Genomic DNA, 12,584 nt, shown 5'->3' with positions numbered 1-12,584 from the left:
ACCAGTGGTGGGAAAGGAGCATGAAGTTTGTTTTACTTGGCCCCAGAGGCAGATTGTTAGTTCAACACAAGGAGGAACTTTCTAACAATTACAGCTAGTGGTCCCAAAATGGAACAGTAGTGAGTTCTGCATCACTAACAATGTCCAAGCAGATACTACGTTTGTGAGGGAAGTCACAGAAGGGGTTCGGGAGTTCTTCTAACTGAAGTCTGACCTTAAAACTCTCAGAGAGGATTCTGCTAGTGACACCTCAGCATAGCCATTAACATTTAGACAAAGGATAGAGTTAAAACAACTTCTTTTTTTTTTTTGATTGACTTAAGCCGGACCATTTAAAGGGAGTTTACTGAACACCTTGAAAACCCAGACAAAGCTTGTTTCCTCCTGTAGATTAATTTTTAAAAATTTATCTTCCTGAATCTTATTATTGACCAGCACAAGCTTAGTACGGTAGAAGCAAGGAGAGGCACTGTTTTTCCTTATTATCATCCTTTGTATTCGTTCATGCTCCCAAGCCACCTGGTCACATACAGATACATGCCACGTAACCAGGCAGATAGAGAGATATGCCTACAAACAGAAATTCACTGAGGTACAATGATACTGCCTCAGGATGTGAATACTTTCCCCATGTAAGCTGGCCTGGCTTCTCTTCATTACTTACATGGGAGAGATAAACAAATACAACAATGCAAATTACATCACTTTTTCTCAGGATATAAGTGATGGTGTCCTGGCTAAGCTTCAAAAAAGATAATTGTCCGCCACCTTTCCCATATTTCACATATCAGTGCTACTTTACTCCCTACAAAGTAACCCCTCTGTACCTTGCCCTCATAAAATAAATGCCATATTTTGCTCTAGGGATGCTTTGATTTAGCATAAAATCAAATATTTATTATAAAGGCATTTTTTAAAGTTCTACAGCATAATATTAACTCTTGCTGCCTTACAATGGATGTCTCCCAAGGCTCTTTCCCAGAGCCTCTACTCTCTTCTCCCTGTACCTACTTCGTCATTGCTCTTTCCTGTTCCTAGGGATTCGATTATCAGTGCTATACAGATGAAACAGATAAATACAGATAAGTCAATATATCCAATCCTCATGTTTCCCCATGAGCTACTGTCTTGCATCTGCCACTGTAAGAGACTGAAGGAGAAGGAGCAGACTGTAAGGGCTGAGCAGTAACAGCAGTGTGGATATAGATAGCTCCATTTGGATGGCCTGTTGGCATCTTCCAAGCAACATGTCAAATTGGAATTCATCATCTTCCACTCAAAACCTGCCCCTTCCTCTCTCTCCATTTGTCTATTTCTGTTGGAGGTATTGCCACTTTCTCAACCACCCATGCTCAAAGAATTTGAGTCTTCTCTCCCCTCCAAATCTCCCCACTCCAGCTCCTATCCTTCCAGTCAGTTAGCAAAACCTATCAATTCTACCTGCACAAGATCTCTTGCATCTGTTCCCTTCTCTCTACCCGCATGGCCACCACTCTACTTCAGGGCTTTCTCATCTCATATCTGTACTATTGTAATGACCTGCCACACCGTTATCTTTGGTTTCAGTCCCTCGCTTCTCCAGCTTTTTCTCACACACAGCTGTGAAAACAAACTTATGAATACAGAGACAGATCTGACCATATCACTTTCCTGCTCAAAAAGTATTCACTGGCTTCCTGTCCTTCTAGAATAAAAGATGCTTTTTGATCTGCCACTTAAGGTCCTACACAGTTTGGCTGATTCCAAACTTCCAGTCTTATGTTCCAATATTCATCTTAATGCACACTAATTTCCACCCAAACCTGACTATTAGCCACTCCAAACTCAACTTAATACCTCTTGCATTCACATAGGTAGTCCAAAATGGCTTTAGGATGAATTGCTTCCTCATCTCTGCCTGCTGAAATCCTTTTCTTCCTCGTGATTCATTTCAGGTACCATCTCATTCCTGAAGCTCACAACTGAAAGTTCTCTCTTCCATCTCAAACTCTCTTACAAGTATTTTGATCTCTTTCCTTTGCCCCCATTACATTCCACCTTTTGATACAGCTATTTCCTTAGATAGCAGCTAGGTGACACAGCAGATGAACATTGGACTTCTAAAATGGGGAATAATAATAGCACCTACTTTCCAGGATTGTGGTGAAGATAAAACGAGATAATATTTGTAAAGTGCTTTGCCAGCCTCAAAGTATTATATAAATGCTAGGTATTTTGATGATGATGAAATCTACCCTTATTGAATGACAAAGATCCTTCCTTCTTGATGACAAGGAATGTATCATTTCTCATCTTTTATATCCAGCTCTTAGGATTATATCTAGTACATAACAGGCACATAATAAATACTTTTCAAATTTAATTAAACATTTTTCAATATAAAGTTCTAAATAGTTTTATGAATTCTAGTCCTGGCTCTCAACATTTCACAGAATCACATGATTTTAAAATTGAATAGTGGTTCAGCAATCATTTAGTCCAACACTCAACAAAAACACGTGTACTACAACATACACGATAACTGGTCAAACAGCTTCTCCTTCAACACCTCCAAACATGGCAGCCCATTACTTCGTGAGGCAGCTCATTACTTTCTGAGATAGCTTGAATTGTAAATAGATCTTATTGGACATCAAACCTAAATGTGCATCTTTGCAGTTCCCATCCTTTTCTCCTGGTTCTAGCTTCTGGAGACAGTCAGAAGAAGGCTAGTCCTTCTTTCACATAACAACCCTTCAAGTCAGCTATCATGTGACCCCCAAATCTTCTTTTCTCCAAGTGAAACATTTCTAGTGTCAAAAACTGATCCCACATAGCTATGTAGTATATTCCCTTCACCACCACTATTCCCTCCTCTGGATGCTCTCCAGTTTACCAATGTGCATCTTTTTAAAAATAGTAATTGTATTTTTTATTCTGCACATAAACACTTTTTTAAAAAGAGCATTTCCAGGGCAGCTAGGTAGCACAGTGGATAGAGCACCAGCCCTGGAGTCAGGAACACCTGATTTCAAATCCAGCTTCAGACACATGGCTATGTGACCCTGGGCAAGTCACTTAACCCCTATTACCTTGCCCCCCCCCCAAAAAAAAGCATCTCCATACATAAGCAACACAAAAAGAGGATTCTAGTGAAACCATGAGTCTACATTTCACATTTACCTTTGATGAACATATATATATATGTATATATATACACATTATATATACATATATATATATATATAATATAACTTTCCATACTACTTTAAAAACTATCCTGTTTACCTGTGCTTTCTCCTGAACTTTTTTTCTGTGCAATGACAAAATACTTTTACCATTGTGAAAGAAGTCCTCTTAGGCAAAACTGTAGGAACTCTTCTTCAAGTATAAGTAGTTGTTACAACAGTAGATAAGATAATCTGCTTTACTATGTCCTTAGATAATTTGCTATATTTTATTGCTCCTTCAATGGGGGACTTTCTAATACTAGGCCATCAGGTGGTTGGGGATCAGTCCATCAAGATGTTACAAGATAATTGTGATTCCTACTTTTCCGACCTATTTTTATTAGAGTTCTTACCTTATTTTCTTTTTTTTCTTAAAGCTTTCAAAGTTGATGTTCTTCACAGTCTTTCTATTCTTATATAAACGGTCATACCATCCAGAATTCTTTGAAATTGTCTCTTTTGTCATTTCTTTCTGGGCAATAATATTCCATTACATTCATATTGATAATTTCTTCAGTCATTCCCCAATTGCCCAAGAAGCAATCTAAGATTCCATTTTTTAAAAAATCCATTTTAATCCCCTCTTCAGGATCAGGAAATTTATTTTGCTGTGATGATTCTCTCAGGTATTATCTTCCCTCTTAACCACCCCTCTCCATTCCTAGTTTTTCCCCTATTATTTGTTATATTTCTACAACATTTGTGCATGTTTCTGTGTTTGTGTCAAACCTTCCTTCGTCCATTTCAGATAAGAGTGAAGTTGATCTTATGTGTACTCTTCCCATAACTTCCTCCGTGTTTCTATATCTTCTCATACTCTCCAATTATGAAAAGTACTAAGTCCTACTCCCTTCATTCTACTCTATTGCATATCTTCTTTTACTCTCCCTTATATTTTCCCTCTTAAAATTCTCAGAATGGAACCAATCCCTCCCCCACCCCAGTCCTCTGTTTTTCTTATTTAACTACGTCAATATCTTTTTGGAGACATTATGGTTCTAAAGAGACACCTATAACTTTTCCTCCAATTAGAATGTTAGCACTACATCACCATACAACTTCTTAGAATTGCTCAGATATATTTAACGTTCCAGGTTTCTCTGGCCTCTTCTTTTTGTATTTCAAAGTTCCTATTCAGTTCTGATGTTTTCATCAAAAATGAATGGAAATGATAAAAAAAATGAGGAGCAGCTAGGTGGTACAGTGGATAGAGCACCAGCCCTGGAGTCAGGAGGACCTGAGCTCAAAACCAGTCTCAAACACATAACGCTTACTAGCTGTGTGACCCTGGACAAGTCACTTAACTGCACTGCCTAGCCCTTCCCCCCCAAAAAAAGAATGAAAAATGAATGAAAGTCATCTGTACCATTAAAACCCCATTTTCCCCTATAGAATTATACTCAACTTTCCAAAGTAAGTTATTCTTGATTATATACTTATATCTTTTACCTTTTGGAATATCATATTCCAAGATCTATCATTTTGAGTAGAAGCTTCCAGGTCTTGTGTGATCTTAACTATAGTGCTTTTGTCCTTGAACTGCTTCACTTTAGATGCTTATAATATCTTTTCCTTTTACATGAGATAGCTAGTGGAATATTGCTGGTATTTTTTTTTATTCCTTTCAGGAGATAATTGGTAGATTCTTTATATCTTTCTTTTGTCTTCTGGTTCTAATAGATCTAGGCAATTTTCACCTCTAATTTTTTGATACATAATGTCCAGGTCTTTTATCATGATTTTCAGGGAGTTCAGCGATTTTTAAATTATCTCTCCTTGACCAATTTTCCAAGTTAGTTGTTCTTGCTTTCAGACGTCTGACATTTTCTTCTATGTTTTCAATCTTTTGATTTTGTTCTAAGATTTCTTCCTGTCTCATGAAGTCACTGATTTCTGTTTAATCAATTCTAGTTTTCAGGGATTTCATTTCTTGAGCTTTATAACTTTTTCTTCCAAGCTATTTGTTATCCTTATAACTCTTTCCTCCAGAGCTTCTATTTAATTTTTAAATCTCTTCCTTCATTTCTTCTAGGTATTCATATAGTCCTGTTGAAAAATCTACTTTTTGCTTTCAAGTCTCTGTGTGAAGTTGCTATGGAGTTGAATTACTCATTTTTCTAACTTAAATACCTGAACTGGGGCTCTAAGTTCTATCTCCCTCCATGTGCATTCTTGGGTAGAATGGGCCTGCCTGGTCTTGATCGCACAACCCGGGTTCCCCCTGGATAACTGTGCTTCTCTTAACCTCATGGCGGCTTTGGCCCCCTGGATCTTGGAAGTTCAGAGTGCTGAACCTTCAGGGTCCTCTTTGGTGTCTCTGGATAGAGTTTTAGAGACTGAAAAGCCACTGGACATGGGTTGTCCCGGTCTGAGCGCTACAGCACTTTGCTGATCTGGTCAGCACCATGCTCACTGCTAACTGCTACCACTCTCTGGGGCTTCCAAGGTTCCCATCCTGGAGTTTTCTGCCCACCCTGAGGCTTTTTTCTGTTCTTTCTGCCCCAGTACACAGAAAGTTGCAGACTTCAGTATACCTATACTTAATGGTGTTTGGTCATGCTGGGAGTCTATCCTGTGGTGGAAATGGCTTTGATGTAGTGGTTGGGAAGCCAAGTCAGGCTGACTTGTTATATTGTTCTGGGATGGAAGAAGTCACTGTAGTTTCTCATTGCATTTACTGATCATTATTTGATCAGACTTCAGGGATTTGCAGTAGTAAGTAAGTAGAAGTTGGGCAGTCTGTCTCTGGTTCAGATGACTGGCTGGAAATCTACAAATGTACTTTCTAAACTAGAGCCCCAAGAAATAAACATATGTGGTCAAATGAAGCAGATGTGATTAGAGAAGAATAAAGAGCTCTCACCTCCTTATGCCCTGAAGCTATGCCTCTCTTAATGTTACTCAAAATCACATTAGCCTTCTTAGCTACTATGTCACACTACTGAGTCATAATGAGTCTGTACTCACTTAAATTTAGTGATTTTTTTCAGACAAACTGCTGTCTCTTCTCTATCCTGTTTCTGGCTGGTTGATTTTTGGACTCAGGTATAAGATTATATTTATCCCTATTAAATTTCAACTTGCTAGATTCAGTCCAATGTTCTACTCTATCAAGATCTTCTGGGATCCTGACTGTGTCATCGAGCATGGTTAGCCATCCTTCCTAGCTTTATGTTCGATTTTAACAAGTCTTAAGAGGTTTTCTGTTACGTACTGGAAACATATTCCAAGAAGACAACTAACCTTTCTATTGATGTTGTCAGGATGCAAAACTACTGTTTCCTGTTGAATGGGGAAACGACAACCACCTAGATTACTTTTTCTCTTTGTCCACTGAGCCTTACACTGAATGATTTCTTTTACCTCCCAGTTTTTGTTAGTCTACTTTATCATTTTTTTTTTTTGGAGAACAAGAGCTATTTTGCCCTCAGAACATGTAGCTTCCTCCTCTCCAGAAATAGCTTCCATTTTTTAGCTCCAAGTGCATAATGTTCTTTCTATCCTTTCCTCTTCTATGTGATACTCTTTTACCCTCAAACCTACCAACAAAGGTCAAGTTTCACAGCCTGGATTGTTGTGCACAGATCTTAGCTGGTGTTCCCACCAACTTTTCTTCCTCCTATCAACTATGTACACTGTCATCAGATTAACTTTCTTAAAATACTACATTCATCACATCTCTCCTCTGCTCAAAATCTTTCATTGGTTCCCCATCACCTACAGAATATAGTCCAAATTTCTCTGTCTGACATTTAAAGTCCTCCATAATTTGGCTTCAAACTATCTTTTGAAGTTAATCCTCTTACTACTTAAAACAAAACAAAACCTTCTCACTCCAGGTAACCTAGTCTACTCACTGTTCCCACCTGCCCAGCTCTATTTTTACAATTCATTTGAATTCATTTAAAATTTGAATAATAGATAATTCTCTCTCCCAACCCTCATATTGCTTATCTGGGAATCTATCAAAACAAGCAAACATCTCTGTTAGATAGAAATCATCCTTTTAATACAACTTTACTTGCACTGGAAGCCAGAGTGCCTGGGCTTCAATACTGGATTGCTACTTACTACTACTACTACTACTACTACTACTATTAGTGATGTGATTGAATAAACCACTTCACTTCAGCTAGATGACATCTTAGGTCTTTTCAGCCATAGAGTCCTTTATTTTGTGTTATAATTTCTATCATATGATTTAATGAGTAACAGCACCAAAGGAGATCAATAAGGAAAGAAAGAACACATGACTAGAAACTTAAAAAGATTTCTATTAGGCTTTTCCAGCATGTTACAATAATACATGTTTCAACAGCATAAAACAAATCTATACCATCAATTTGGCAATTTGCTATAGCAAATATGGCTATAAGAGGCAAGAGTTCCCATTCTCTGGACTACCAACCCCTGGGAAAGCAACAGTTACTACAAGAAACTCTTGAATTTATATGAATACAAATTATTGTCACTTTATTCAGCTCTAAAAAGAATATAATATAATTCAATATAACAAAACATATATATCTTTCAAAGGTTAATAGGTGCTATAATTAACAAAGTACAAATCATTTATAAGTATTGCCGAATTCATAATAGATTTAAGTCATCATCGTCATTTTTTTCCTCAAACAAGACAATGGTGGTACTACTACTGTTATGTGAAACTACACAAAAGTGGTCTTTCGTAGTCAAAAAGGTTGGGAAATCTGGGCCAGAGCATTGCTGAATTGTCACATAGTAAAGTCAGATTTCTTTTTTCTTTCTTTTTTTTTTTTTTGCTTCAAAAGCTCATGGTGACATTTGCTCCAAAGATGTAAAGCAGCCTCAAAAGTCTAAATGACATGGGTAACAGGAAGAGTTCCTTTGAAACTACTTCAAGAATGATAGTAAATGTCTAATTTCCAGGATATATAAGGAACTGATTCAAACTGATAAGAATAAGAGCCATTCCCCAGTTGATAAATGGCAAAATCCCTTTGGTCATTTGGTGCAACTTTCAAAGGAAGAAAACCAAGCTATTGATATTCATATGAAAAAATGCTCTAAATGACCCCTAATTAGGGAGATGTGAATTGAAGCAACTCTGATGTTCTGCTTCACATCAGCCAGAACAAAAATGACAAAAAAGGAAAATGGGGAATCCTAGAGGGACTGCAGGAAAAAACAGGAATACTGTATACTGTTGACAGAACTGTGGATTGATCCAGCCATATTGGAAAGTAATTTGGAACTGTTTCCCAAATATCATATCCTTTGACCCAATGATACTGTTATGAGTCCTACCCTAACAGAATCAAAGAAAGAAGGGGAAGATGCATGGATAAAAATCATTATAGCAGCTCTTTTCTTGAGGCAAAAAACTGAAAATAAAGGAGCAGCCAGCAACCTAGGAATGGCTGAACAAATAATGATATAAGAACATTTGTATGAACTGATGTCAAGTGAAGTGAGCAGAATTGTGATGACAATTTATATAACAACAACATTGTAAAGATAAATAACTTCAAAAAACTTAAATATTCTGATCAGTACAATGACCAATCTTGATTCCACAGGATCGAAAAGTAAGCATGCTCCTGATTAAAAAGGTGATGAATTCAAGGTAAAGAATGAGACATACAGTTTTGAACATGTACAATGTGAGAATGTTTTACTTGAGCATGCATATTTGCTTCTTTTTTTGGTGGGGGAAGAGGTAGGAAACAGAGAAAATAAATGCTTGTTGATTGAAAAGAAATTTTTTTTAAAGGGAATGGGAGCAAGTACCTTAAAACTTTTTAATTAGTCATACCTGATTTTCTATGGCTTTTCTGTTCTTAGGGTCACTAACCACAGACAGCTGCAGCTCAGCCATTTTTTTCATCTTGCTGTCCATGTCAATCTTTTGGAGTAGGTTTTTGGTCTGATTCTTTAACAACCGGACTGTGTCTTCTTTCCCATGCTTCTTTGCAAAAAGAGAGGCACAAGCAGAATGTATAGCAGTCACCCAGTTTTCCAGGTCAGTCTGGCTAGTGGCCTGAAAAATCAGAAGATAGTGAGAAAAAGCAATGATGGAAAAGGCACTCACCCAGAGTGGTAGGTCGGGGTTTTCCTGTTTAAGAGGTACTGGCAATAAGTGACATGCCTTGATTTTTATGACCTAACAATAACAACAACAACAATAATAATACATATGGACTACCCCAAGCCTTCTGGCTTCTTTAACTTGTGAGGTCATCAGAAGAGCTTTGGAATGATGTGCCAAAAGCACAATGCTTGGTACATCAGTCAAGCTGTCAAAGTCCTGATGTTACTGGGTTTTCTTCCCTTTTTCCAAGTTAATAGGGAGATTACAGACATGGCAAATTTAGCTGTCATGTGTCCCCCAAGGTAGAGAGGCCCAGTTTTTTCCCCATTCCCCCTACCTTAACACAGCCCTCCACTCCTGAGGACTCTAGGTCCTCTTCAAAATTTAAGCCCAGAACAAATTTTATTTCTTATTTCACTCTTGATTTTACTTGTTCTATTTTATTTCATTCATTATTCACTTCTCAAGTGAACATCATTTCACTTTTGCTCTCTCTCAATTTTAACTCAGCAAAATATTGTAATTCTTTCACACTGTTCTTATTAACAGAAGGCCTCCTTTCCTTTTTTCCTTTGTAGGATTTCTTCATTCCCTTAAACTACATACAATGTAAAGAGCCAGCAGTACCTGGAAAAGGTAGACATCTCCAAAGGAGTTGCTGAGGCAGAATACATTTTCCTTCTTGGGATGTTCAGGGACAGACTGCACGACGCTATCTTCCGCAAAAAGTGCACATCTAGGTGAACTACTTTGATCCATGGAATTTCTCCCGTATGTCTCATAGAACAGCAGAGTACATCCTGTCAAAGAAAAGAGCAAAATGAATCCCCTATCCCATATCTTCAAGTTTTCTCAAAGGAGAACTCAAACACAATAAGATAAGAGGGACATATAAAGAAGGGAAAAAGTGAAGGGTTATGAAAATATGTGTGGGGAGGGATAAGTGTGAGGGTCTTTGTGGGAGTGTTGGAGGAAAACACATAAAGGAATCTTGATCATACTGAAACTAGAAAAGGAATGTTTTGGTAAATTTGAGATATGAAAATATAATAACAACCTACATGGGAAGATGATATTTGTAACTCACAAGACGTTTTTCATTAGGGTAGTTGGAAGGAGAATATACAGACAAAGGGCACAGGTGTGAGTTGAATATGAAGGAATGATATCTAAAAACTAAAATAAGGGGTGAGAGAGGAATGCACTGAGAAAAAGAAAGGGAGAGGTAGAATGGGGTAAATTATCTCACATAAGAGAGGCAAGAAAAAGATTTTACAGTGAGAGGGAGTGGGGAGGTGAGAGGGAGTGAATGAACTTTAGTCTCATCAGAATTGGCTCAAAGAGCAAATAACATATACACTCAATTGGGTATATCTATCTTACCCTACAGGAAAGTAGGAGGGAAAGGGGATAAGAGGTGGAGGAGATGATACAAGGGAGGGCAGATTGAAGAAGGGGGTAAGTCAGAAGCAAAACATTTTTGAGGAGGGACAGGGTGAAAGAACAGAGAGAATAGAATAAATAGGGGGATAGGATGGAGGGAAACACAGTTAGCAATAGTAACTGTGAAAGAAATTTTGAAGCAAGTTTCTCTGACAAAGACCTCATTTCTCAAACATATAGAGAACTGAGTCAAATTTATAAATATAAGAGCCATTCCCCAATTGATAAATGCTCAAAAGATATGATCAGTTTTCAGATGAAGTAATCAAAACTATCTACAGCCATATGAAAAAAATACTCTCACTATTGATTGGAGGAATGCAAATTAAAACAATTCTGAGGTACTACCTCATTCTTATTAGATTGGCTAATATGACAGAAGAGGGAAATGACAATTGTTGGAGGGGATGCAGGAAAAATGAGATATTAATACACTGCTGGAAGAGTTGTGAACTGATTCAACCATTCTGTAGAGCAATTTGGAACCATGTCCAAAGGGCTATAAAACCATGCATACCCTTTGACCTAGCAATACCACTACTAGGTCTATATCCCAAAAGAGATATAAAACAAAAATGAAAAGCACCTATATGTACAAAAATTGTTATAGCACCTCTTTTCTGGGGGTAAAGAATTAGAAGTTGAAGGGATGCCCATCAATTGGGGTATGGCTGAACAAACTGTGGTATGTGGATGGAATGATGGAATACTATTGTACTAAAAGAAAGAATGAGCAGGATGCTCTCAGAAAAACCTGGAAAGATTTGCATGGACTGATACAAAGTGAAATGTACTGTGTACAAAGTAACAGCAACATTGTAAGATGATCAGCTATGAATGACTTAGCTATTCTCAGTAATACCGTGATCCAAGACAACTCTGAAGGACTTATGATGAAAAATGCTATCCATCCCCAGAGAAAGAACTGATGGTGTCTATATATAGATTGAAGTATACTTTAAAAAAAAAGAAAACGTAATAACAAGAAAAAATCTTCACATTTATTAACAAAAGGATAAATTTTACTGATTCACAATTTATTTAAAGTTAAATTTCTAAAAAGAAACATTAAAAAGTTATACTGTTATTTATTTTCAAGAAGGCTATCAATGAGCCTTCTAGGTTAACAAAGTTTTACCAAGGTGAAGCCACTTGCATTAATAAAAAAAAAAAAAGAAAATTTTTAAAAACCCATGCTGTGTCAAGCGGTCCCTTCTCTCAAATTAAAATGTTTTGTTTCAACATATCATATGAACCCTTAATGAACTCCCAAATGAACCCCTCACAATGAACAATTATACCCCAAATTGTTAAGTAAACAAGTAGAAAAACAATTTCTTCAACTATGAAGCACCAAATTGCACTCTTCATGGAAGGGGCAAGGATCAACGAAAGCAGTGCTCCTCATTTCTGTGGCTACATTCATGGTAATGACTTAGAGACAAGAGGCAAATGTGCTGCCATAAGGCAAGTTTTTCATAAGCCCAGTTTGTTTTCCTAAGGAACTTTGCCTTGCTCTATTTTATCTTAATGCTCAGTGCATTCATTGACACTCAGCGTAGACTCTAAGTAACTACAAAGACATTGCTTCCCAAAGTGAAGAGAAGCCCAAGAGAATACAACTCCAACAGAGAATCATTAAACTAAAACAAGGTATCTCATTTTTCGATAAGTTTAAAATATAGAATCTATATGGAACAATTCATTGTCCTAATTTTTTTTAATTCAGGAAGTTAATATTATATAAATGTTGTCAAATTTTAATGGAATTTTGAATCTTTAAAAGTGATGCTGTTGGGGTTTTTCCCTATTAATATGGGGACATCAACAAGTGTTTTATTTCTTCATTGCTATAGCGCAAT

The 12,584-nt window shown here is 37.1% G+C and overlaps 1 protein-coding gene across 2 annotated transcripts in view; it reads right to left on the bottom strand.

Moving 5' to 3' along the window:
* The window catches only part of LOC114031505 (T-lymphoma invasion and metastasis-inducing protein 2-like), a 288,383-nt gene that overhangs the window by 127,234 nt on the left and 148,565 nt on the right, over nucleotides 1-12,584 (bottom strand). For both annotated transcript variants that reach the window (XM_027846610.1, XM_027846611.1), the window contains 2 exons: nucleotides 9,907-10,079; nucleotides 9,004-9,228 (listed from right to left, as the gene is read on the bottom strand). In XM_027846610.1, the coding sequence (XP_027702411.1) occupies nucleotides 9,004-9,228; nucleotides 9,907-10,079 (398 nt within the window). The remainder of the gene's footprint in view (nucleotides 1-9,003; nucleotides 9,229-9,906; nucleotides 10,080-12,584) is intronic.

Source organism: Vombatus ursinus, unplaced genomic scaffold, assembly GCF_900497805.2.
Source record: "Vombatus ursinus unplaced genomic scaffold, bare-nosed wombat genome assembly UNPS02015175.1, whole genome shotgun sequence".
NCBI classification, from domain to species: domain Eukaryota; kingdom Metazoa; phylum Chordata; class Mammalia; order Diprotodontia; family Vombatidae; genus Vombatus; species Vombatus ursinus.
The sequence above is the reverse complement of the archived record's forward strand: the minus strand, read 5'-3'. Positions and strand labels throughout refer to the sequence as shown.